This window comes from Eurosta solidaginis, chromosome 5, assembly GCF_040869045.1.
Source record: "Eurosta solidaginis isolate ZX-2024a chromosome 5, ASM4086904v1, whole genome shotgun sequence".
Taxonomy (NCBI): domain Eukaryota; kingdom Metazoa; phylum Arthropoda; class Insecta; order Diptera; family Tephritidae; genus Eurosta; species Eurosta solidaginis.
Window position 1 is genome coordinate 76,163,483 of NC_090323.1, and position 27,753 is coordinate 76,191,235.

General features: G+C 40.0%; 1 protein-coding gene and 2 long non-coding RNA genes across 18 annotated transcripts; 1 reads left to right on the top strand and 2 right to left on the bottom strand.

Moving 5' to 3' along the window:
* On the bottom strand, window positions 1–10,856 carry LOC137252332 (PHD finger protein rhinoceros-like). 13 transcript variants are annotated; one of them, XR_010953521.1, is made up of 7 exons: window positions 4,628–5,210; window positions 3,366–4,533; window positions 2,866–3,262; window positions 1,725–1,919; window positions 591–1,663; window positions 252–525; window positions 1–190 (listed from the first exon to the last, which is right to left on the bottom strand). XR_010953521.1 is itself a non-coding variant. In XM_067787880.1 (7 exons), the coding sequence occupies exons 3-5, from the start codon at window positions 2,872–2,874 to the stop codon at window positions 1,561–1,563; spliced, it is 303 nt and encodes a 100-aa protein (XP_067643981.1). In that variant the 5' UTR covers window positions 2,875–3,262; window positions 3,366–4,533; window positions 4,628–5,202; the 3' UTR covers window positions 1–190; window positions 252–525; window positions 591–1,560. The 13 variants fall into 13 exon arrangements, 8 of the variants coding, with proteins under 8 accessions (XP_067643981.1, XP_067643978.1, XP_067643979.1 ...); XM_067787880.1 differs by having other exon boundaries at window positions 1,725–1,915; window positions 4,628–5,202; XR_010953524.1 differs by lacking the exons at window positions 2,866–3,262; window positions 3,366–4,533 and having other exon boundaries at window positions 591–1,358; window positions 1,421–1,663; window positions 4,628–5,197.
* Window positions 5,338–10,051, bottom strand: LOC137252336 (uncharacterized). The gene is made up of 3 exons (XR_010953532.1): window positions 8,572–10,051; window positions 7,788–8,072; window positions 5,338–6,005 (listed from the first exon to the last, which is right to left on the bottom strand). It is a non-coding gene; the product is annotated as an uncharacterized lncRNA (long non-coding RNA).
* Window positions 10,223–27,668, top strand: LOC137252334 (uncharacterized). Of its 4 annotated transcripts, none has more exons than XR_010953528.1 (4): window positions 10,225–10,355; window positions 25,605–25,989; window positions 26,049–26,254; window positions 26,358–27,668. It is a non-coding gene; the product is annotated as an uncharacterized lncRNA (long non-coding RNA). The 4 variants fall into 4 exon arrangements; XR_010953526.1 differs by adding an exon at window positions 14,645–14,717 and having other exon boundaries at window positions 10,231–10,355; window positions 26,049–27,668; XR_010953527.1 differs by having other exon boundaries at window positions 10,223–10,337; window positions 26,049–27,668.
* Window positions 27,669–27,753: the final 85 nt, after the last annotated feature.

Consider the following 27,753-nt stretch of genomic DNA (forward strand, 5'->3'; position numbering starts at 1 on the left):
TTTATTTTTAATAACTGATCTAAAATTTTATTTTTTCTTGAGCGAACACGGTCACGAGGACGTCCACTGAAATGTGAATTGTTCGAATAATGCGATTCACCAAAATGTGATTCGTTGTTGGCGTTACGATAAAGTGGAGAGCGGCCCTCTATCCATGTTGAAGAAGTACGTAAAATTTTGGATATGCTATCTAACGAAAGACAATACATTAATTTATAATGTAAGATAAATTGGTATTTCTGAATGCATACTACCGAAATCCTGAACTTTCTCCATTATGTGGAGTACTCTCAGCTCACTGTGTAAATGGTGTTCTGTGGACATAAGAAGACAGCCCGTGCATAAGATTTGTTTATGATAATGAAAATATTTATATTAATAAATAATAAAAGCACCACCAGCGCTACTTTGATTTTCAATGATAACGCTTATAGGATTTGGCATCTGATCGGGATCTAAACGGCGTTGGGCTTGAGCATACTGTTGTGGCTGTTGATACATACCAGTACCAGGTGCAGGTGGTTGCTAAAGAAAATAATATAAAAAAAATCATCAGCAATATTTGAAATATATTAGTTGTATTAGCATACATTATAACCAGGACGTCCGGGTATTGGAGGTTGACCCGGCATGGGTGGCCGACTGGGCATTGGCGCCTGTCGAGGTTGTGTTGGTGGCATAATTTGACCCATGTAACCGCGCTGCCCAAGGCAGTCGGTTCTATGTACTTCCTAGAGTTCCTAGCAGGAATGTAATATATTTGTAATTTTTCCATACTCAAACGTTTCTCGTTTTCGAGATTTTTTACAATTTTCTAGTTTTCCTAAAAAAGAGATGGAACAAATTCATTCTTCAGAACTCATATCTGATTTTCGATTTTTACGTCGTCGGCAATCGTCCTCATCATTAGCTGCTCTATGTGTTGTATTATGTTTGTTTGTGTTACTGCTATGAGCACCACCGCTACCTTCCCTTTTGCCTTTACTAACGCTATCTTTTTGACAGTAGGAACGCAATTTAACACTAATTATTTGCACGCATCTCAAGACCATGTTGAAATGCGCTAACCACATGATAGGCGGTTTTACATGTATTCACGGAACATTGTATACAAGCACCGACTCGTGCTCGACACAAAATACAAACGAGTGCCCAACGACTCGATGGAGTGCTCGATATTTTTGTTATTGGTTCCATGCGATCAACACAACCGATGCTTACTTCAAGTATCCATAGAGCGCAGGAAACATGTGCCCAATGTTTGCCTGATTTGGTTGATTTCATGGCGCCAGCCTTATTTGGGCAGAGCAAACAGTCTGGATTAATACCCACTCAACATGTTCGACAGAGCCATTGTCCTGGTATAAAAGAAAACAATATTTTGTTTAAATTTAGTGATTGTTCAATTAATATAAAATACTTTTGATAATTAGATTTTTTTTAAGTGAATATTCGTAAGAGGCGAAAATCAAATTGCGTTTCCGTTATGGAATAAGCACCATATTGCTTACGATCGGAATTGAGTAATTGCAGCGATGATTCATCGACCGGGTCATTGTCCTAGGCACATGTATTTTCCGCTTGCGTAACCACATTTGTTAGACAATGCAAATCGTTCGAGTAGGTATCGTCTTTGCTTATACGCAGGAAGCGATTTTTGGAGCTAATATTACAAAAAAAGTATTAAGCATATTAAACTTGAGTGAATAACATGTAGAACTTACAGTTTAAAGTCATGCGAAGGCGGCATAATTGGTTCTGATAGCACATAAACGGTTGGCTCTGGCAAAGAGTCAGGATTGACAGGCACCTGCACGCCCTTCTCCCACTCTTGCTTCCATTGATCATTTACAATGAGATACTCGTAATTAGCCAAAGGCTCTGAATCCGGCACTTTCATTGCACTTATGACATCCTTTCTGTAAGTGAAAGAGAAAACAAATTCAAATTTTAAACTTATATGTATCGCTAAACCATATTAAACTTAATTAAATTAAACAACTTTGTAAAAGAATAACATTTATTCACTTATAACCTTCCTTGTTAACAAGGCATCTTAGTTACGATATTTCTATTAGGATATCGCACCCCCGCTTCAGAAGTGACACAACTCAAAAAAATCAATTTCTGGTATTAAGGCATTTTTGAATGGTATAAGTTTAGTCCCATACGCTCGGAGTCGGCATAAAACATGCAGGTCCCGTCCGGCCAATTTGTAATTTGTAGGGAAAATCAAGAGGAGCACGACGCAAATTGGAAGAGAAGCTTGGCCTTAGATCTCTTCGGAGGTTATCGCGCCTTATATTTATTTTTAGGTATGCCTGTCGTAAGACGCGAGTAAAATACCACACTTATTCAAGGGGTTGCCAGCGTAATTCATAGCTTATCGAACCCATTTGTCAACCTCACCTACCGGTGACGAATACTGTTTCTTTAGCTGCTGAGACTATGGCGACCCCAAGTTCCTCTGGATTTAGGTGGGACGGCGTGATAGCCTAGAAGATTCCATGTGGTCATACTAAATAGTACCCGAGATTACCGAGCTAGTACCTTAATGGTGCTTGGGCCGTCCAGAATGTACCGAATCTATATCCGTCAAAGGACCATCAACACCATTAACACTCCACAAAACGTACGTACTACGTTTTACTCTTATTTTATATTGGGAACCATGGAAACGCTTTAAAGCTTTGCAATGAATGCGAGACTTTTGTAAATTTCCCAAAAGAATGTTTCAAAATCTGCCTAAGCTCCAAACAACCAGTAATAGATTCAACTGTTTCTCCTCATTACAGCAGAGAATGACGAAATGGGTTGTGTGGAAATAATAGCAACATTGCTTTCCATTATAATTATGATACTTACCTTCCCCATATCAATTTTTGTATGCTTCAAAGTCGTCTCAGAGTATGAGCGTTCTGTGATCTTTCGTATGGGCCGTTTACGTAGTGGTGGAGCACGCGGTCCTGGTGTCTTCTTCGTATTACCCTGCGTCGATGATTACTGCAAAGTGGATTTGCGCACCGTTTCATTTGATGTGCCGCCACAAGAAGTACTATCGAAGGATTCCGTAACCGTCACAGTAGATGCAGTTGTATATTATCGTATCAGTGATCCTCTTAAAGCCGTCATACAAGTATCTAATTATAGTCACTCCACCCGTTTACTGGCGGCCACAACATTACGAAACGTCCTGGGCACACGAAACTTATCCGAATTATTGACGGAACGTGAAACTATATCACATACAATGCAAGTATCGCTGGATGAGGCAACCGATCTGTGGGGTGTAAAGGTGGAACGGGTGGAAATGTAAGTTTTAATTATTGTGCCGGATTTTTTAAAAATATTTTATGAATATTTACTTTATGTTTGAATAGCAAAGACGTATCATTGCCAACGGCATTACAACGCGCTATGGCAGCTGAAGCAGAAGCAGCACGTGAAGCTCGCGCAAAAGTGATTGCTGCTGAAGGTGAAATGAAGTCGTCGCGTTCATTGAAAGAGGCATCTGAAATGCTTTCAGCGAGTCCATCCGCATTGCAGGTGGGTGGGAAAAGTGTTTCTTATTATTATTCTAATTATTTTAGTATTTTATTACTTAATTGAACAACCAGACGCATCGGCCGCAAAAATTGCTACTCTGATGATTCCGTAGGGCATCTTTTCAAACCTCCCATCCAGTGAAAGCCCTTACCAGACATAATGCCTCTAAGGAGGACCAAACTGGCATTCATATCTCACACACGCAAAGTGATGATCAGAGCACATTTGTGCTCGCACCAAACATAAAATGGGCCATAGGTATATCTACCACGGCCGCCGTGGTGTGATGGTAGCGTGCTCCGCCTACCACACCGAAGACCCTGGGTTCACGCCCCGAGCAAAGCAACATCAAAATTTGAGAAACAAGTTTTTTCAATTAGAAGAAAAATTTTCTAAGCGGGGTCGCCCCTCGGCACTTCGAGTGTAAAAAAAAATTAAAAGGAGCACGACGCAAATTGGAAGAGAAGCTCGGCCTTAAATCTCTTCGGAGGTTATCGCACCCTTCATTTATTTATTTTTTATATCTACCAAATTATTACGACCGCCAAGACAGCTTTTTCTGCTACCATTTATTTCTTTTTTTTCTTCTTTTAGCTCAGGACCTATCCAAAAAATTTCTGGCGAACTCACCTAACTCTGCTTTATAAGTGGAGTGGCGTACCACCGTTAAGCTCTTGTAAATGAATTTCTAACATTTTGTATGTATTTAGGGCTTGAGTGTGAATCAAATATACAAAACCTGATATATAGGTGGTTGTTGTTGTTGTTGTAGCGATAAGGTTTCTCCCCGAAGGCTTTGGGGAGTGTTATCGATGTGATGGTCCTTTGCCGGATACAGATCAAGTAACACAGCACCATTAAGGTACTAGCCCCACCATCTCGGGAACGATTTATATGACTACATTAAACCTTCAGGATATCCCTCCCTCCCCACCCCCTAGTTCCATGAGGAGCTTGGGGTCGCCAGAGCCTCGGGTGTTAATGAAACTGGATTCGCCACGGTTAGGTAAAGTTGACAATTGGGTTTGGAGAAGCTATATATTTAGATTTGCTTTAGATAATATACAAAAACGAGGCTTACCTTTATCATGTGCGCTGTAAAGCTCATATTTCAGACTCATGCCACAGATCCACTCCTGCTTTCGAGGCTCATCTATCACGCCAATGACCTGCTGATTCTTGGCGATGTACACGAAAGACCGTGTCAAGTCTCCCAGTATCTTAGATCTTTTTGGTTGCAATGTTAACAGTGCTTCGCCCCATTTAATAGGTGTGGCCGCTTACAATTTGTCATCAAAGCCGTCTAATGAGACTCCAAGTTTCAACAGGGTTGGACCACAGGAAATTTGCTGTTAGAGGCTTGGTTCCGCATTACAATTGATGTCATGTGGAGACACACATCGCATGAGCTGCTTTTGGTACCTTTGCTGTTCGAACTAACCCAAATGCCTCGCAGGCTAGGACATGCTGAATGCGACTGAATAGATGCTCCGGCCCAGAAAGACGATAACGAAAGTTTTGACTAGTTTTGATGATGTTGATGGTCCGTTGCCCGATATTGATCCGCTACATTCCTGAAAACAGCACCATTAAGGTACTAAGCCGAACTTTTTGTATATTGGTCGGTTACTTCGTTCTCTAAGAACATCTTCAAGAGAAAGAAGTAGTAAAATGCTTTCCAAATGCTTGAGCTTAGTTTTTTGAAGACCAAAAGATTTGTTTGATATGTTCTACGTTATGTTAAACGCCCAAATGCCTGGGTATTCCGTTCCCAACTGGGAGATTAAAACGTTTTCAATTGAGTTTTTAAACTGTGCTTTGTCAAAGTCGGTAGCCGATAGGAATACCTTTTTGAACGAAGCGTCACATAGTATGACTTAGCCCGCGCATCCGCTTCCCTGCATGAACCTCGCACTGCTCATTACAATATTCCCGTCGATACCCGCCATTAGACCGTGGCGAGGGACTATAAGTCTTCCGCATAACCTTTCTTTCGATTAAATCTCAGAGGTTTATTTCCCCTTGCTCTCTTGGCTGGTGTTCATGATTCCTAGCAATAAATTCAAAGCCTGACTTTCTGGAAAGAAATTTTCTACGGACTTTGTTTTCGTTATTAGCTATGCTTCCCAAAAAGGGATCCATTCCAAATTTAGAGTTTATTTCGGTACGTCGATTACTTCATTGCCATTCTTGCCTCTGTCCCATATACCATATTTTTGACTTAGTCTAAATTGAAAGTCACCTGCAACACGAAGACTGATTATACGGGTAAGTTGCCTTTCGATTTGTAACGTAAAAAAACGTGGTAAATCGCATAATTCGTACAGAATTCGTTCAGAGATCCTATCGATGCTTGTCCCTCCTCGAACTCCAAAATATTTTGATGTCACTCCTACCGGACTATACGTTATATGTATTTGTTCCAAATATGATCCAAATCGGACATCATAGGTCGCTTTCTATTCATGTATGTATTAAAATAAAAAAATTTAAGGTGCGATAACCTCCGAAGAGATCTAAGGCCGAGCTTCTCTTCCAGTTTGCGTCGTGCTCCTCTTGTTTCCCTAAAATTGGCCGGACGGGACCTACAAGTTTTATGCCGGCTACGGACGGCATCTGCAAGGCAGATGAGTTTTCACTGAGAGCTTTTCGTAGCTCTCCTTGCGCTTGCCAAACACTGCCGAGGGGCGACCCCGCTTAGAATAATTTTCTTCTAATTGAAAAACCTTATTTCCCAAATTTTGATGTTGTTTTTTCCAGGGTGTGAACCTAGCGGCGATTTTTTCATAGTTGTCTTTCTATTCTTGTATGTATTATGTGTTCCAAATATGAGCCAAATCGGACCACAAATACGATTTGTTTGAATATCTCGATCCTTGCGCCAACCAGCCAACCAGTCAAGTCAAGCTAAATAAAAAAAACACTTTAAAAATAATGTTATTACTAATTTTAGGCTGTCGGAAAGAAAGAGCTTCCGAACAGCACAGAAATTTGTAATTCCCATGGACGAGTCTTAAGTATCAACTCATTGGGAGGTTGGAAAGAACCATTTCCAATCCTGTCCTACCCCGAGGCATAAGTTCGAAAGCAATTAAATTCAGATCAGCATAACAACTGGCATCTCTGACTGAACCATATAGTCAATGTGTTTGGGAGGTTGAAAACGACATGTTACACGATCCGTCATGGTGTCATGAACGAATTGACATCCGAAACATCACTGTCATTTCGGCAACTTGCTTGGTGGAATTAACCGTTTGGAAGTGGAGGCTGTACAGACCAACGCACTGTAAGACCGCAGTGGGTGGTGGTAGCTTGCTCCGCCTACCACACCGAGGGCGGGATAGAGTAGAAGGTTTCATGTGGTCATACCAAATCGTTCCCGAGATGGTCGGCTTGTACCTTTATGGTGCTTGGCACCGGAACGTACCGGATCTGCATCCATCAAAGGACCATCAACATCGATAACACTCCCCAAGACCTTCGGGGAGTGTCCTTATCGCTACAACAACAATAACAACAGGATTCTGGGTTCAAGTCCCGGGCAAGGCTACATCAAAAGTTTAAAAACAAGTTTTCCAATTTAAAAAATGTTATTCTTATCGGGGTCGCCCCTCCGCAGTGATTTGGCAAACACTACGAGTGTATTTCTGCCATGAAAAGCTTCTCAGCGAAAATTCATCTGCATTGCCCTGTAATTTGTTGGAAAAAAGGTAATAGTCTAGTTGAGGGGTCGACTGCTGCGAAACGCGTATTAACCTCGAGAACAATAATCTGAAGGCGGAAAAGAAAAATTGTATCTCTGTCCGGAGATATTTGCAGTTGAAGTTGGCGATTTCCATGTGGTTGTTGTTGTGTTTGTACCCACCAAAAAAATTGTGCATCACCGTGGCGGTAGCCACGGTTAAACCACACACCCGGACGTGGCATGGCGTAGCCCAGGGTTATTTTTTATAAGCGCGGCCGAAGGCCGCCAACGCCGAAAGGTGTTCTGCGCAAAAATACTATGGATCCGACCCCCGGTTTCGGAGGTACCCGCGGGTCTTTTTTCGGTTTTTCGTTAATATCTTTTGAACGCGTTAATATTTTTATTTTCCGCCTTCGGATTATTAATACTGATGTCAAGACGCGTCTTTTGACACCTCTCTCAATATTTTTGGTAGCGTATTAGCAGTCGACCCCTCAACTAGACTATTACCGGAAAAAATACAAAAGGAGCACGACGCAAATTATAAGAGAACCTCGGCCTAAATTATCAACGAAGGCATATCGTGCCTTGCATTTATTGTGTCTCTTTTTTATTTATCTTTTCAGTTACGTTATCTGCAAACTCTCAGCAGTATTTCTGCCGAAAAGAACTCGACTATAATATTTCCTTTGCCCATGGAATTATTGTCGCCTTTCTTGGGACACTGCACGGGGAATCACGTGTGCCGACTTCATGCCGCTCCGGCTCAAACAGGAAGCCATCAGTGACGATTACTATTAGGGCAATACCTAGATGATCTGACCCAATATGAAATCGACTGTAATTGGAAAATAAACCAATAACTGTAATACATGTAATAAGTTGTTTGTTTTTTTCTTTTTGTTTTTATTCTGACATTCCGAGCAAAATAAAGGAATGGGTTCCACTTTCATTCCCTTTTATTAAGACATTTACTCTTATTCCCGTACTTACTCCCGTATGCACATGCAAATAATGATGTTCGTTAATGGTACGATAGATTTTTGTATTTGTATTTATTAGGCAATTCATCCCAGCACAACAATTTGACAAAAATTATTTTACAGTGCTAGTCGGTAAAAGGCATAAAATAGGAACAATCTAATCTTGAAACTTAAAGCTAATGACTATGGCTAAGAAAAGGTTACAAAAAATAATATATTTAATAAATAGTAAATAGATAAATAAAGGAATGATAGAGTACATTTGCTTAGAAGGAATCAGTATTTTAATTGTCTAGGTTATTATAGAAACTTGTTAATTCTTTATTGAAGATATGCTTATATTCTACACAATACCTGCCATGTACGTTTACAGATGAAGATGATATTTTTCCAGCTTTAGGTATGTATGTACACTTTTAATTTTGCAGCATATTTGGTAATAAAATACCATGTAAAGTAATTCCATGTGTTGAGTAAACAATTACATGCAAAAGTCATTAAACGGAACAGTAATTCTAACGACAGCATGGCACTATTAATACATGTCCAAAAACATCAAGAGGGGTATCAAAAGAGGTGTTTTGGATCTAGGATCGCATAGGTGTTTTTCTCGGGTATAGTTTTGGTTTCCAAACCGTTGTTGGACCCAACCAAGTTAGTTTTTTATAAGCGCGGCCGAAAGCCACCAATGTAGAAAGGTGTTCTGCGCAAAAATACTTTGAATCCCACCCCTGCTTTACGATTTTTCGTTAATATTTTTTGAACGAGCTACATTTTTTTTCCGCCCTCAGATTATTGTTGTCGATGTCAATACGCGTCATTGGACACCTCTCTCGATATTTTTGGACGCGTATTAGCGGTGTCATGCTGTCGTATAAAATTACCAACAGAACTTATGTGAAAGTTCGCAAATCAACTTCAGTCTGCTACGAGTATCCATATATATTTGGTAATGGAATACCAAGTAAATTATTCTTTGTGTTGAGTAGCCATGTAGAATTCACTAAAAAAGAACTTATGAGACAACTAACGTTAGGTTGAACTGGGCGGTCCGTGAATACCTCACATAGACTGAATGGGTTCGTAGTGTTACTAGAAGTTTATTTAATGACCAAACTGAATAGCCTTATAAAACCCAGAACCTATGTATCACTCCTAATAGCTGAATCCTGATAAGCGCAGGGCAGGAGCACTATCGTTTCCTCCTCCAACTCGTACTTCCTACATCTGCTATCACTGACCAAGCCTAAGTTAAAGGAATGTGATGTCAGACGGCAGTGTCCAGTCAAAATCCCCTAATGAGTCTACAGCCCTCTCTTTTTAATGATAGAAGCAACTTTGTTAGCCTAAGGTTGTAAGACCTACACATTATCTTCGACCTTTAGAGCCCGCAACTAATGTGAAAGTTCTCAAATCAACTTAAGTTTGTCAAGTATTCTACGAGTTAAGTGTGACTACGTGGCTCTGAGCCCTGAGGCGTAACCCAGGTAAAATATCGAGAGAGGTGACAAAAGACGCGTATTTACCTCGACAATAATAATCCGAAGTTGGAAAGAAAATTCTTAACTCGTTCAAAAGATTTTAACGAAAACTTGAAAAATGACCGCGGTTCCTTCCGAAACCGTGGTGGGATCCACAGTATTTTTGCGCAGAACACCTTTCTGGGTTGGCAGCCGCGATTATAAAACATTACGGTGGGCGGTCCACCAATGGGGTGGGATCAAAATTAAATGCGTGCAAAATCCCTCAAATAGAGTTTTACCGTTTGATATTTCATCATTCCCCGTAGTCATACTCAACTCGTAGCATTTAAATGCGTATAGAATATTTATGATGATATTATTAGAGTTTATAAAGTTTTTTCTTTAATTGCATAATTAGATTTTAAGACCAAGATACAACCAAGTTTTAAGTGTAGACTCTATGTAAGGAAAACCAAGGTCCTAAAAAACGCCGATCCGGTGGCAACGCTGGCAATTTCAGGTAAAAATTTTTTCGGGCATAAGAAAAGTGGTGAGTGTTATAAAACAAAGAAAATAATAAAAATAAAACCATTTTGGTTGAATGTTTTGATAAAAAAAAAGAGAAAACATGTTAATAAAATGATTAAAAGTGGTGAAGTGAGTGATCAGTGCGCAGTAAGTGTTTAAGTGGGGTTTAAAGATAGCGAATTTTTGGGGGGGGTTTTCGCAAATATCTCGAGAAGTATCAGAGATCGAGGTTTTCCGCCACCGGATTCGAGATCCTGGGGCCGAAACGCGTCTCTGGGTACCACTCTCGAATTTTTACGTCGCGTATTAGCAGTCGACCCCTCAACTAGACTATTACCCAAATTTCTATAGAACTTTAAATTACAATTTACACATCTTTCAAAACCTTAATCCACATACATATCTATATAAATTGGCATCGATAAACTTAAATTGCATTTTAGTATATTTCACATTTCATTTTTGCAATGTTTTCACTTATTATAAATGTTTTTATTAAATCAATCGCGCTTTTGTAGCAACATGCACATATATATATATATATATATATACATATATTTTATTGATGACATTACAAAGCTGTGCTGCCACATATACATACGTATACACATATAAAATTTGTATAGAAATTTGCAAACTTTAACACCAAATTACTTTTAAATTATAAGTTTGCGAGCTTTAACATATATATATATGTTATCTGGAGAACTCCCTGTTAATTTTAAATATTTCCGGAGATATTCCATTTAAAACTCTCAAAATTGAAAAAATTTTCGACCACCAAATGTTTTGCTGTCTCTGCTGAATTAGAAATGGCGAATTTTTTTGCACGCAAAAATTACGTATTTTGCTATCCCTATAAAAATATTAGGTGCGAGAGAGCACGATACATTGTGGGAAAGCTAAATTTGTCAACATGCTATTTCATTTGAAGAATTTTTCATTCCAAATCGTCACCCCTGTCAAAAATTCGTGTGTTTGTGTGCGTTTTTGGTCACACGATTTTTGCAGGGCGATGGACTAATTTCAAAATCGTACAGCGCTGAAAGGTGAAGTGCCAAATCGTAATAAAACCAAAGAGGATAGATCAGGGATGCACCTTAACGTTAAGCTAATCGTTTATCAAAAAATTTCCACCGTTTCCGGTGAAACACTTCGAAATATTATCGATAAAGAAATTATCAAGATAAATTGTATCTCGTTTTTAACCGAAACGAAAAGCTTTCGTTAACGTTAAAAACGTTAACGAAAACGTGATACTTTATGTTTGAATTGTGCTGGCAATGCTATAGCCATGGTGAAGCCGTAAGGTGGCAACAACGAGCGCACATACTCACACAAACTCTATGTAATTTGTTTGTGTAATTCGTTGGTGGTAATGTCAAAAATACTCTGAGAAATGTTCGTACTGTCAAAATTCATGAGAAAAGTTGCAATCAGCTTGGATAATGCTTTCACCTTTAATGACTCCGCCATCAATCAGCTTTGCCAGCATAGTTTGAAATTAATAATCAACATAAACGATTTGATTTCGTTTTGATATGGCAGAAAACGAAACGAAATCATTTCGTTAATTTGACGATCTTAACGTTAATAAACGAAACGAAATGACTTCGTTTCGTTTATTAACGTTGATTATCGTAACGAAATGATATCGTTTCGTTGGTTAAGCATGCCTGGGATAGATATAAAAAGAGCCGTCACTCGTTATTTTTTAGACATTTACTCGATGTAAACTGTGAGGTAGTCGCTACTTTTTTTTGGCGAAATGTTTATAAATGTCTTCTATACATTTTCAAGGGGTATTTGTGTTTATTTTTCCGACTGTATTTAATTAATTGTTTAATTCTCTTTCCAAAAATCGCGTTTGCATAAAGTGACAACACCGCATGGATAAATGGAAGGCAATTCAAAAATGTCCTTCATAAAGCAAAAGTAGCGACTACCTCACACCCTACAAGAATACTGACTATCATATGACTATCATCTGATTGTCAGCAACGTCAACCTAACGATCAGCGCCTCATACAAACTTTCTATCACGAACTTAAGGGGACTTGCGCAAATGTGATGTAAACAACTGTGTACGTGTGAGTTTTTGTCTCCTTCTTATACACCAACATGGCCTACTGATTAAGTATATAGCCGTACTGTTCGCTCTCATTTTTTTTCCTAGATCAGTGTTGACACTGTAACTATCAAAAAGTGTCATAAATGATAGTTTACTGTAGATATCAGGTTTGACTGTTATACTATCATAAATGACCATTGTTATATTCCGCCAAAAATGAAACAATGATTTTTGCTTTTTATTTACTTTATTTCATTATGTTTTTAATTTTGTACGTGATAAAAGCATACGTGTTTTTTATTTGTTTAAAATAAATAGTTTTATAAGAATTCGAGTTCAGAATGTTCAATTTAAATTTAGAAAATAACAAAACAACAGAAGAGCGCTTTCCTCATGCGGAAACACATTTAAAAATGAATCACCACTAACCATTATTATTTTTCGCGTATCAATTTTTTGTGTGCACCCCATACATTCCGACAGCTTTTGGTATTTTTTAATATTATTTTCGATTTTTTTTCTTTTAGCATGGAGCTTTGAAATGCTCTCTTTTTCATTTTTTAAACTTTTTTTTTATATGGTTTTCGTCGGTTGGAAATGGCTGAATTTAAAAAATAACAAAACAACCGTGATAATCATTTGATTGTCATATGACAGTCAGTAGTGACAACATGATTAAATCGGATAAACTGTTCTCGCAAACATAAAATTCCGTTGAGAATTATGTATCTGTCTCACATGGATAATGGTATCTGCTGTATGTTCTTTTGTTCTGTACCAGGTGTCCGAAGCTTTCCCAGTTTGAGTCCTTGTTCATGATTATAGGCTGTCGTTGGGAACATGCGGACATGCGTGACCGAACAAAGGAACACACATAAATTTGAGTATCAATGTTTACATCATCGCAGGATCAGCATTGTCAATTACAAGTGTGAGTGTTTAGTAAAACTATCAGCGTTTCTTGTAGGGCAGTTTACATCGAGTAAATGCCTAAAAAATAACGAGTGACGGTTCTTATTATATCTATCCTCTTTGATAAAACTACAAGTCAGCTGTCACCTTGCATAGTTACGCCATGGTGGTTGCCGTTCCCTACAAGAAACGCTGATAGTTTTACTAATACACTCACACTTGTAATTGACAATGCTGATCCTGCAATGACGTAAACATTGATACTCAAATTTATGTATGTTCCTTTGTTCGCTCACACATGTCCGCATGTACCCAACGACAGCCTATAATCATGAAAAAGGATTCAAACTGGGAAAGCTTCGGACACCTGGTACAGAACAAAAGAACATACAGCAGATACCATTATGCATGTGAGACAGATACATAATTCTCAACGGAATTTTATGTATGCGAGAACAGTTTATCCGATTTAATCATGTTGTCACTACTGACTGTCATATGACAATCAAATGATTATCACTGTTGTTTTGTTATTTTTTAAATTCCGCCATTTTCAACCGACGAAAACCATATAAAAAATAAGTTTAAAAAATGAAAAAAGAGAGCATTTCAAAGCTCCATGCTAAAAGAAAAAAAAAATCGAAAATAATATTAAAAAATACCAAAAGCTGTCGGAATGTGTGGGGCGCACTCAAAATATTTATACGCGAAGAATAATTGTGGTTAGTGGTGATTCATTTTTGATAGTTAGAGTGTCAGCACTGATCCAGGAAAATGAATGAGAGTGAGCAGTACGGCTATATACTTAATCAGTAGGCCATGTTGGTGTATAAGAAGGAGACAACAACTCACACGTACACAGTTGTTTACATCACATTTGCACAAGTCCCCTTAAGTTTGTGATAGAAAGTTTGTATGAGGCGCTGATCGTTAGGTTGACATTGCTGACAATCAGATGATAGTCATATGATAGTCAGTATTCTTGTAGGGTTATTGGGCATTTTCCTACACCATTGGACTCTTTCGCGATGCCACCTGCGCGAAATTAACAAAAATGTGTTTTAACCCCCCAGGCAGACATGAGTGATGGTGAATCCTACCTTTTTCCCTATCACTAGCCAACTGGTACGTTCCAAGGGTCAATCTCCCAAGTGGACCATAACATATTAATTTGCTCTATTGGTGTCAATTTCATAAATTCTCGTGTGCGCCTTCCGGGAAACAGCTTCATAATGCGTACTGTGCGTGAGGTCTTTTTGTGATACTTACAAGAATTCATTTACTACATTTTAACTTCTGCTTACCACCAATTTTTTAACTTGAAATTGTCAAGCGTTTAATTAAATACTGTTTATATATTATTTTAAAATATTGCAAATGTTATTTATATCGTATATTATATCTTTAAATTAAGAGTCCGTATATTTGGTCTGTATGATTGTTTAATTTGTAGACTAATAAATAAATAAATTAAATTACAAAATAAATTACAAAACACCAAGCTGATTTTGACACTATGAACAAAGGTATGTTGTTGCTGTAGATATGAGCCAACCATATAGTTGAGCCATGAGTGCTACCAACTCAAAAGTGGTTAGCTGTCAAAAAATTTACTACAGAAAACGAAACGCACAGAACTGCTATACGGAACAGAAATTGAACCAGATAAATATCAGGATCTCAACGTTGTTGTTGCATCTGCATGTTAAATTTCTATCCGTATCTGGTTCACGCGTCATTGGAATATAACTAACAAGCGGCGCGACATGTAACGGCAGCGGTACGTCACTCTTTTCGGCTATTTCATCAGCATTGACAGTGTTCCATTTTCTTCATGTTGGAGTACTCTAACAATACTCGTTTGCAATGCGTTTGCGGACCAACATCAGCCGATCATTGCTCGTGTTTTAACGACCGTGATCACGACACGATGACGATCGAACAGAGTTGCCAAAAGTAAAATATTGCATACAAATAACCTTCAAAAAACGCGAGTACTCCATAAATAGTGTAGGGAATACTCCTTTAGGAGTATAGGAGTGTGCCAAAACTAATCTGTGTTCATACAAAAATGTGCTCCAATTAACATTGCGATGTCCTAGGAGAGGAGTAGATGATCCCACTCTCGCTTTGTTTGTGAGTATGCCATAGAGTACATACGTGAGAGTACTTTCCAAAGTACTTTCACTGTAGTACTCCATGGAGCACCCACAGAGAATCGGGAGCTAACGCAAATGCTCTCCAAAAATCTACCCCGAAATAGGCTTCTTGGAGAAGTGAGGGGACAAGGTAAAAACGAATAACCTTTGTGATGTTTTTAAAGGTGACCGGTAGTGATACTGAGCCTAAAATTTTTTGCTTGTTGCCGCCCGCGGTATATACGAACGCATGTAAGGGCTGATATTCAAAGCCGTTATCCTCTAGGAATTCTACTCCGTTTTTCCCTAAGATGGAGACGTTGGCTCCCGAGTCCAACAGCCCTACAAGGAAACTATCCTTAATTCTAGCCTTTACTAAAGGCCTTTCATCCTCAGTAAGCGTTAACGTGGTGGCTTGCAGCAGTCTACGCTCCTGTACTCTCCTGTAGTATCTCTTCCTACACTTCAAAATATTGTCCGATACCGGATATTGTTCAAAAATGGTATGTCTTATTTGTTTATACCTATGTTCCCTTTCTTCTAGGTTTGGTGAAAGTTGCGTTTGGCAAGCGACATCCCTATGCTGGTGTCGCAGAATTCTAATGGGCTCGCTCATCGCGGATGAGGACGTTTGACTCTCGGATTCAGAACTATTCGAATTGTCAGTACTGTCAGGGAAGGTTACTATCACGTTTGAGGGCTCTTCTGCCAGGGTACTACTGCACCTCGGAAGCTCACCACCTCCATGCAGAGATTCACCCTCTGGTTCAGCGCACGGGACGACGCCTCGAGCACTGGCTGATGTGGGAGCTATGAAGCCGAACGAGGTTCCCCCGCCTTCTCGCTCGGGTACTGGTTTCCCTGCCTACGATGGTCCCTAGGGCATTTAAGAGTGAATACACCCTTTTACCCACATTTAAAACAAAAAGGACTTTTTATGGGTTCCTCACAATATATATAGGAGTGCCCCATTCCCTGGCAGTTCCAGCATTGGATTCCCGAGTAGTCCGGTCTTCTGCTGCGTCGATATTCCAGCGCCTCTATCTGCGGATCCATCTCGCCGTCCTCGTTTTCCGTCCTCATATCCGGGGTTGTCACGCGTGCTTCGCTTACATGCCGTCCTGGGTAAGTAGCTCCCAGCAGCTTGCTCTCTTTCAGCACTTGTTCACCTCTGCGTGCTACATCGCGTAGATCATGGAGGGTCCTTACGTCCGCATTAAAAAGCATTAGCTTAAGGCTACTGTTGACGTTCCTTTTTATTATGTCAATCAGTAGAAGCTCTGACATCGGCTCCCTTAAGCGCGCGCTCAAGGAGATTATGTCCGCGTGAAGCACGTCATAACACTCACTTGCCTTTTGCTTCCGCATGGAGATCTCCATCATGATCTCGTGGTCCGTTTTCAAAGTGCCAAACTCTCTTTTTAACGAGTAGCACAAAAAGGCATATGTCGCATTTGGGTTTTGTTTTGTGAACAGCCAGTACCATTATTCGGCTCGTCCCGAAAGGAATAAGTGGAAACTGGCCATTATTTGTTCGTCAGGGCATTGTGTGCGCTCACACAAGGTGTTTAATTTGAAGAGGAAATCGGCTACACTCCCAGTGCCGTCGAATGCGATTTTCCACTCCTGCGGTTTTACGGCTATGCTGCTTGGAGTCGGGTACATTGGTGGTACTACCGATGGCAATGGGTTACGGTCCATCCTACTCGCGTTCCTGTGTTGCTGGTTTGCTTGCTGCGTGGATTCGAGAGCGGCGTTGAGCTGGGCCATGTTGGCTCTAATTGAGCCCATCTCTCTCCGCATTTCCTTCTGCGAAGCCTGGAACAGTTGGTGTAGCACGTCCACCCACGAGCCTCCACGATTGGCTTCGTCCTGCATTCCTACGGTATTCGCCCGATCACTTGTAGCGTCTCCGAAATTTCCAATCCCATGATTTGGTGGTAAAGCACCAGCTCCTTCGGGTGCGTAGATCTGGCCAGTGGGCATTAGCCCCGAGATATCGTGCGCGTTCACGTGACCGGTGCTTATAGGTCCGTCCAGTTTCTCGCGAGGGTCATTCAGGTCCGAGCCCATGTTTATTAGCGCGGGGTCTCCATATTGTCCGCCTACTGGGGTGTGCACCACCAAGGGACGCCTGGCCTGAGAGAAAGCCCCTCTATTTTTATTACCCCGTTTCTGGTTTCCCCGGTAATTCCCTGCACTCCCAAACGGGGTATTCCGGCCCGGTTCGAACGACTGGTCGCGCGACATATTAAAAAAAAATGGTCACTGATAGGTCAAAAAAAACTTTTGCCACGTAAGGCAGTTAAGAATTAAAAAAAGGTTTGGGTATATAAATTTTATGCAAAAAAAAATAAACCTCCCAAAGCTGGAAAAACAGTAGCGGTTAAGCAATTTAAAGGTATTATGCAACCAATGGGAATGCTGACATCCCCTTCCCGAAGGCATTCGGCTACAGGCAAAAAAAAACAAAAAAAAATTACATAAACTCATTCATACTTGTCCCTAGTGCTGCAGTGCGAGGGGGTTTTAAGGCCCCCCTCCGAGACTGGTTGGGGCCACTAGGGTCACTCCAGGCACACACGGGTTGGTCTCAACACGCCCAGCCGCAACGCAGGGGCAGTCTCCAGGGGCTTGCCCCTGGGACTGGTTGGGGGTGTTGAGGCCTCCCGTCCATTCTCGCTGGACACCCCTCCTGCCTCCGCCGCAATGGGTGGAGCGGTTTCGGAACCGCTCCCCCAGTCTGGTGGGACAGGAAGGAGTGCCACTCTGAATCCCAGCTCAACCCGTCACAATCCAGGTGGCACTATGTGTTGACACCTGAGACGTGGGATGAGCTGGGGTCCTATCAACACCTATACACACTCCAGACAACACAAAACAAAACAAATTCGGCAAAAAAAAAAAAAAATTTTTCCATTACAAAAAAAAAATTGAAACCCAATTAGCGGACATATATATTACCTAAGCCGACTAACGGACCACATTCCGGGAAAAATAAAAAAACCCCCTTACAAAAAAATAAAGTGCGTGCAGCACTGCCTCAACGGGTGAATACAAAAATCCCGATAACTGACGTTAAGTCGCGTGGATCCCTCAGCTACCGGAGACGATGATCACTCCGGACACCCTGATCCGTCAAACCATCCCACCGCAACGCAGGTGGCTGCTCCTGCGGCTGCTCACCCCGGACTGGTGGGATGGTCAACTTCACAAGTTGACCTGGAGTGACCCTCGCACCCAGCGCCTCAGGAACCACGTTGGGCGCCATCTGTTATGGCGCCCTCAGCAACTGTCAACGATGATCACTTCGGACAACTTGATCCGTCCAACCATCCCACCGCATCGCAGGTGGCTGCTCCTGCGGCTGCTCACCTCGGACTGGTGGGATGGTCAACTTCACAAGTTGACCCGGAATGATCAGCGCGACAGCGCCTTAGGCACCAAATCCCGTTGGGCGCCATCTGTTATGGTTACGCATCTACAGTGGAAGCAGTAAGGAAGGCGGTCGGCATGATGTAGTGGTGCACAGTGGCTAGTCATTGTCGGCTGGGGCGGGTCCCTGCCAACCTTACTGTTCCTGCGCCATAAACAGAAAAAAAGTTCCTATCATGCCTATCAAAACGAGCAGCTGTCGAATTCAAAACAAACTGACACGAAGCGCAGAGACCGACTCAAAACGCTTATCAATACAAAATAAAACAACATCCGGCCGAACCGGATGTCACGGACAGACCGTTGACATTCAAAGATTTAAAAATTCAAAAATTCAAATTCAAAAAAAAGAAACTCAAAATAACGTTGAAAATCAAACTCAAAAAAAAAACTGCTGAAAAATAAAATTGCAAAAAAAAACTGAAAAGAAAACAAAAAGGGCCGAATATATATAGGGGGCGCCGCGGGTGGTGTTGCGACGCCCGGTGCTTATATCCCACCCTCAAAATCCATGGCCACCGACGCACCTAAAAATTCGGTGGCCCCTTACCTGTATGCCTACATAGTGCCTTCTAAATAACGTAGACGCCAGCATTCCCATTTATATTACAATATTTATTTGAAATTCATTATAATTGAAAACTTAGTCAAAATTAGCAATATTACTATACTAAGGCTTATTTGCACTAGTATAATGAAAACCTAAAGCAAAAAAAAATCTGGACTAATTGTGTGTGTATTGACAAGGGTTAATATAATGCAAGAGTTGATTTCGAGAAAAAAAAATTCCCTACTAAATATACTCATACTTAAAGTTTTGGGGTTATTCGTTTGTTTTTGTTGTAGCTACGTATTTTGTATCCTTATTTATTTATTGTGTTTATTTATTTAATGGATTTATTTGCTTTAATTTAATTTTTTTTTTTTTTTTAATTTGATTTAGATTAATTTTAAATGTTATTTTATTTTAATGTCTATTATTTTATAATCTCTATTATTTACTTACTTACTTACTTAATTGGCGCTTAACCGTCTAAACGGTTATGGCCGTCCAACAAGGCGCGCCAGTCGCTCCTTCGCTCCGCCAACCGGCGCCAATTGGTCACACCAAGGGAGTTTAAATCGTTTTCCACCTGGTCCTTCCAACGGAGTGGGGGCCGCCCTCTACCTCTGCTTCCATAGGCGGGTTCCGATAGAAACACTTTCTTGGCCGGAGCATCATCTTTCATTCGCATAACATGGCCTAGCCAGCGCAGCCGCTGCGTTTTAATTCGCTGGACTATGTTGATGTCTGCGTATAGCTCGTACAGCTCATCATTAAATCTTCTTCGGTACTCGCCATCGCCAACGCGTAGAGGTCCATAAATCTTTCGAAGAACTTTTCTCTCGAACACTCCCAAAGCCGCTTCATCTGCTGTTGTCATGGTCCATGCTTCTGCCCCATATAGGAGGACGGGTACGATAAGTGACTTGTAGAGTATGATTTTCGTTCGCCGAGAGAGGACTTTACTTTTCAATTGCCTACCTAGTCCAAAGTAGCATTTATTGGCAAGATTGATTCTTCGCTGGATTTCAGTGCTGATGTTGTTGCTAATGTTGATGCTGGTTCCCAAATAAACGAAGTCTTTTACTATTTCGAAATTATGGCTGCCAACAGTAGCGTGGTTGCCAAGGCGCATATGCGCTGACTCTTTGCTCGATGACAGCAGGTACTTCGTTTTGTCCTCATTCACCATCAAACCCATCTTTACCGCTTCTTTTTCCAGCTTGGAGTAAGCAGAACTAACAGCGCGGGTGTTTAGGCCGATGATATCAATGTCATCAGCATATGCCAGTAATTGCACGCTTTTATAGTATATTGTTCCAGTGCGGTTAAGTTCTGCAGCTAGTATAATTTTCTCCAGCATCAAATTAAAGAAATCGCACGATAGGGGGTCACCCTGTCTGAAACCTCGTTTAGTTTCGAACGGCTCGGAGAGGTCCTTCCCAATTCTGACTGAGCTGATGGTGTTGCTCAACGTCATTTTGCACAGCCGTATAAGTTTTGCGGGGAAACCAAATTCAGACATAGCGGCATATAGGCAGCTCCTTTTCGTGCTGTCGAAGGCGGCTTTAAAATCGACGAAGAGGTGATGTGTGTCGATTCTCTTTTCACGGGTTTTTTCCAAGACTTGGCGCATTGTGAAAATCTGGTCGATGGTAGATTTACCAGGTCTGAAGCCGCACTGATAAGGTCCAATCAGCCGGTTCACGGTGGGCTTCAATCTTTCGCACAATACACTTGAAAGGACCTTATATGCGATATTAAGAAGGCTGATTCCACGATAGTTGGTGCATTTTGCAGTATCCCCCTTCTTGTGGACTGGGCAAAGAACACTTAGATTCCAACCGTCGGGCATGCTTTCGTTCGCCCATATTTTGCTAAGAAGCTGCTGCATGCGCCTTACCAACTCCTCGCCGCCGAACTTGAATAGCTCCGCAGGCAATCCATCAGCGCCCACGGCCTTGTTGTTTTTCAATCTGGTTATTGCTATTCTAACTTCGTCATAACCGGGCGGGGGGACATATATTCCATCATCATCGATTGCGGGATCGGGTTCTTCATCTCTGCGCGGTGAATTGCTGCCTCCATTTAGGAGAGCAGAGAAGTGTTCCCTCCATAATCTAAGCACTCTCTGGACATCAGTTACGAGGTCGCCGTTTTCATTCCTACAGGAGTTTGCCCCGGTCTTAAAACCTTCCGTCTGTCGCCGTATTTTTTGGTAGAATTTTCGGGCGTTATTCCTGGTGGCTAGCAGCTCAAGCTCCTCGCACTCACGCCTTTCTGCTTCTGCTTTTTTCTTCCTGAAAAGGCGTCTCGCTTCCCTTTTCAACTCACGATAGCGTTCACACACTCCTCTTGTCGCGCTCGCTTTTAACGTAGCCCTGTAGGCAGCGTCTTTTCTTTCGGTTGCAACGCGGCATTCTTCATCATACCAGCTGTTTTTTCGTGGCCGCCGGTAACCAATTTTTTCCTCGGCGGCAGTATGAAGTGCTTTGGAGATATGCTCCCACTGCTCCTGTATTCCTTCAGGATGAGTTGTGCCCTCAGAGAGCAGGTGTGAGAGTCGAGTTGCGAAATCATTGGCAGTCTGTTGTGATTGAAGCTTTTCGACGTCTAGCTTTCCTTGTGTTTTTTGTTCCTTGTTTTTAGCCGCGTTGAGGCGGGTGCGTATTTTGGCTGCAACGAGATAATGGTCCGAATCGATGTTAGGTCCTCGGATCGTTCGCACATCTAAAACACTGGAGGCATGCCGTCCGTCTATCACAACGTGATCGATCTGATTGCGAGTATTTCGATCAGGAGACAGCCATGTAGCTTGATGTATCTTTTTATGCATGAACCTCGTGCTTGATATGACCATGTTTCGAGCACCGGCAAAGTCAATCAGCCTCAGTCCGTTAGGAGAAGTTTCATTGTGTAGGCTGAACTTTCCGACTGTAGGGCCAAAAACACCTTCTTTGCCCACCCTGGCGTTAAAGTCGCCAAGCACGACTTTTATATCATGACGGGGGCAGCGCTCGTATGTGCGTTCTAATTGTTCATAAAAAGTGTCTTTCACCTCATCGTCTTTCTCCTCTGTCGGCGCATGGGCGCAGATGAATGATATATTAAAAAATTTTGCTTTTATTCGAATAGCGGCGAGACGCTCGTCCACAGGCGTGAACGCCAGCACTTGGCGACAAAGTCTCTCTCCCACCACGAATCCGACGCCGAAACTGCGCTTATTCGCATGGCCACTCCAATATATGTCACAATTTTTGATCTTCTTTCTTCCTTGCTTCGTCCAACGCATTTCTTGGATGGCGGTGATGTCAGATTTTGCTTTGACGAGGACATCAACCAGCCGGGCATCTGCACCAATCCCATTCAGGGAGCGGACGTTCCAGGTGCATGCCCTCAATTCATTGTCCTTCAAACGTTTGCCATGGTCGTCATCAATAGAGAGTGTATTTATCCGAGGCTTGTTGTTATATTTCATTGGAGTATGGTTTTACGTGGCGGGTCCCAAGCCCAGCGCACAACCCGCTCAACGGGGGTGAAAATATTACTTGGCACGTTTATATAGCGAGCCGCTTGCTCCAAGACAGACGCCCGCTTGCAGCCGCACCTAGAGGTGTACAGACGCTGCCGATGAAATCTCCCCCGGCTAGCCCTTAAACCGATTATGTCAGAGTGGCCTAGCCAGGTTGTCGCCTTCTCACATTAGCTCACCGCTAAACGGGTGTTTAGCGGCTACCCAGAGGATACTTGGCCGCAAGCGACCGGCAGTAGTGAGCTGCTTGAACCGCATGCAAAAGAATCGCTCTGGCCATTCCCAGGTGAATGGCGGTCAGAAGCTTTCCCCACTTTCGTGGACTTCTACACACGGCCCCATCTCTATTATTTATTAAATCTTATTTTATTATAGTTCATTTTATTTTTGAAATATTTAGTTTAATTTTATTGTATCGTATTTCCTTTTTATTTTATTTTATCTTAACTTATTTTCGTTGTTTTATTTAAAATCTTTATTATTTTATAAAATTCTATTTTATCTCATAATTTTTGTTGCATTTATTTATTTTAATATAATTTTATTTTAATGTTAATTAAAATCTTAGCTAAATTAATGTGATTCAGAGTATGTCTAGCATCTTATATTTACCCAGATAGGTACATACGTGCATATATATACTAGAAGACCCGGCAGACGTTGTCCTGCCCTAAATTTCGCCTATCTGCATAAATTTTAATATTTTAGTTACCGCTTTTGAATATATGTAAAATATAATTCGATTTACAACAAATTCAACTCCTGCGCACTTCCTTATTTTTGTATGTATGTTTGTATAATTTAATTACGTTACGCCTTCACTTATTGATTTATTAATTTATCTGATCTAATGCAAATTGATGCAATTGATTTAACTCGAATTCCCGTAAATAATTATTTACTCTTATTGTTGCATGTTATCTTTATATATGTATATTCGTTGCATGTGCTACTATATATGTATGTATGTATGTGTAGATTTTTGTTTGCTTGTATTTGCACACTTAAACGCTAAAGTATTGTTGTCTAACTTTCGCTATACTTGTACTTTTGCTTAGCCATTTCATTATACAATTATGTATGTTTATGCTATATACTACACGTTTTCTTACTGCTCCTCCTATTCCTGCTCCCTACAGTTGTATGTATTATATATTAATTTAATTTCTAGCATCATTTAATTAGATTGTGTTTAATTAAGTTAATTATACTTTTCTCATATCAGCAAGTTTCCAAGCTGATTTAAATTTTCATTTGCATGTGCTACAATAAACTACGTTCGAACATTTTCTAAAATGTGTTGAAATTCCTTTAAACATTTCTAAAATTAGTTGAAATTCTTTCAAATCTTTCCGAAATGGGAATTCGGAACAAAATTCATATTTTAAAGCTTTAGAAATGTGAAAAGGTGCTAAGATTTAGCACATTTACTAACTTTTTTTCCACTTTGGGAAATTTAATGAAAAGCGTACTTAATTTTAAAATGATTATCATATTTGATTTTTTTATACTGACAATTTTTTTTTTGAGCGTTAAATCGGGTTTTTGTTTGGTCCTGGCATTTTTAAGTGACTTCAGATCTACATTTTTGATAGCAAGGCTACTTGTATGACTATTAAACTTTCTAATTCTAAAATTCCATTTTTTGTGTATTATTATTACTTTTGTTTTGGAACGAACTCACCCAAGTCAGGTTGCAGGCCATTGGTGTTGGCTCTGCCGTTGTCGCTGTCGTTGCAGGTTGGTGTTGGTATTGTTCTTGGTTGTTGCGCTCTGGTCCGAGGTGATCAAGTGAACCTGGTGGCAATAGAACTCCGTGTTGACCTTTACGATCCTGATGACTTGGTGCTAATTTTGGCGTTCGTGGGTTACGCTGCCGCGTACTGCTGCCGTTTCTTAATTGTCCTTACGTTACTACGAAAACAACACAATTGCGTGGTTGCTGTTGACTAAAATTGGTCTTGAGACTGATCTGTTGCTTGGAAACGCTCTCCTGCAGATTACTAATATAGGCGGCCTGCTTGTTTGCTACATTGCTAGACCTATTTTTCGATACAAATAAATTATACTTTTCGCTGTTTTTCGGTACACTTAGTAAACCGCAGCACCCTCTGCTAAAGCGATCTATTGCTATCACTGTTGACGTCGACCATCACTTTGTATTAATGGCGTTGTTGTGGTTCATATTTCACTTCAATCGATTGTTCTGCATTATTCAATTTAAATAGACAAAATTTAAGACAATACCCAACGAAATTAGTTCCAGGTCAGCAGAAATTTTTCAGGCTATTCTCTATCGGGCGGAAACTCATGGTAGAAGAAAAAATTTTTCTTCGTGATGGCCGGTCTGTCTCTTCCTTCCTTTTTGATATTTGTCATCGCAACCTTTGCCACATCGCTAGGTGTGTTCCCGTGAACACGCTCCCAAGTGGATCGCAGCCATATACCGTAGCAGCAGACCGTAACAAAGCAATAGTGACTCCTGGTGGTAAAGGTAGCTATTGATATGTAGAAGTTAAGCAGAAGTTTGAATATGAGTTTTTTAAGTTATAGCAAAAAAAGCGTTGAGGATTTTTAATATCTTACCAGGTACCTTCGTACATGTTTCTAAGAATGAAGAATAAAACCTATTCAAACTCAATTTTCACCAGGACAAAGCCGCTGAGACTTCGCTATACTTTAACATACAATACGTTACCCCATTTTAGCACAACTATAATTTTTTGATTTTATTAAATTTTATAAAATGTTTCTTCCTCTACAGTTCTATTTCGGTATTGGATGGTAAATATGGCTTTCGCATTTTCTCCATCAATAACTGTGAAAAGGTGGAAGAAATCTATTCGTGTAAATCTCACATATTATCTTGGTCGAGCGTTTCTTCAATAGCTCTCTAGTGGTGATGGTGGCAGCAGAGAAACCCAACTGTTTACAAATGTTACACTTCAAAAAGAATCAAAATATCTGCCATTGCGTCTACGGCTCAAATACCCACAGTATATGAATGAATCGATTGCACCTAATTGTATGCCTAACGGATAGTATACATATTCATCAAATCGAAAATATTGCACCAAACGAACTGGGTCTGAATACTGAAACAGTACACATATTCAAAATCGATGAGGAGGCTGTGATGATGGTATAGGGTGAGTTGTTGAATAACATACGAAAACCACTTTAACCCATCTATATATTTGCATTACAGCTAAAGCGTTACAAACAGCAAAAATTGCTGGCGCCAAGCAATTGGAAAAGGCAGTGAAGCTTTCATCACACCGTACGGATGGTGTAAAGTTAGAAACTGCTGTTGTAACAGCTGCCACGGACACAACGGTCATCTCTACTTCGCCGAGTAGCGGCTCGTCCGACTATCGATCGAAGACAGTATAATCATATCTTTTGCCAACACAGGTTAGCGATGTGCATGCACAGGAAATGATTTCAATTGGAAAACAAAAATCAATTAAGAGAGTTGATTTATTATTAAAGTATTTACTTTTCTTTATATTAACAGTATTAATTTAAGTTGCAATATCACGTACATACATAATAAGGGATGTGATACGATTGCTGTCGGAATTAGATTTGAAACCAATCAATACTCCTGCTATGGGTTGTAGAATTATTGTTTGAATAATTAGATTTAGAACAATAATAAGTCTGATTTAATTACAAGTCGTACATTTTTAAGTTCATCAATTATGACAACAATCGGATTCCACGACACCTTTGAATATTCTTGATCTGAAAAAAGAGTAAACCTAATCTGAATTTCTACTAAGCTTTAAGTTGTAGATTATTCAAATAATTGGAGTTTTTTCTAAAGCTTAAAATTATTTTCTGCTCGCTTAGAAAAGATTTCAATTGGAAAACAAAAACCAATTAAGAGAGTTTATGTTATTATTAAAGTACTTACTTTTCTTTATATCAATTGTATTAATTTAAGTTGCAATATCACGTACATATATAATAGGGATGTGATACGATTGCTGTCGGAATTAGATTTGAAACCAATCAATACTCCTGCTATGGGTTGCAGAATTATTACTTGAATGATTAGATTTAGAACAATAATAAGTCTGACTCAATTACTAGTCGTACATTTTTAAGTTCATCAATTACGACAGCAATCGGATTCCACGACACCTTTGAATATTCTTGATCTGAAAAAAAAGAGTAAATCTAATCTGAATTTCTAATTAGCTTTAAGTTGTAGATTTAAATTGATTCAAATAATTGCTTTTTTTTCTAAAGCTTAAAATTATTTTCTGTTCGCTTGGAAAAGATTTCAATTGGAAAACGAAAACCAATTAAGCGAGTTTATTTGTTATTAAAATACTTACTTTAACTATATGAACTGTATTAATTTAAGTTACAATTTCATGTGCATATAATAAGGGATGTCGTGATACGATTGCTGTCGGAATTAGATTTGAAACCAATCAATACTCCTGCTAAGGGTTGCAGAATTATTGCTTGAATGATTAGATTTAGAACAATAATAAGTCTGACTCAATTAATAGTCGTACATTTTTAAGTTCTTCAATTACGAGAGCAATCGGATTCCACGACACCTTTGAATATTTTTGATCTGAATTTATACTAAGCTTTAAGTTGTAGATCATTCAAATAATTGGAGTTTTTTCTAAAGCTTAATATTATTTTTTTGCTCGCTTAGAAGAGATTTCAATTGGAAAACAAAAACCAATTAAGCGAGTTTATTTATTATTAAAGTTCTTCTGTTTTATATGAACTGGATTAATATAAGTTCCAATTTCATGTACATATATAATAATATTGAAAATAATAAATATTGAAAATTCAATTTTTTTGGTTCATATTTTATTCATATCCCTGCAAAAACGCTCCACGTCATTTTACTAGTCATTTTACGGGCAATGTGACTTTCT

Coding starts and splice junctions, on each gene's coding strand:
- LOC137252332 (XM_067787877.1), bottom strand. CDS start 10,646: ATGCAATTTAAGTTTATCGATGCCAATTTATATAGATAT. Junction 1,916..10,607: donor ATGCCAATTTATATAGATAT/GTATGTGGATTA, acceptor ACTTACAGAAAG/GATGTCATAAGTGCAATGAA. Junction 1,664..1,724: donor CCTTCGCATGACTTTAAACT/GTAAGTTCTACA, acceptor TTGTAATATTAG/CTCCAAAAATCGCTTCCTGC.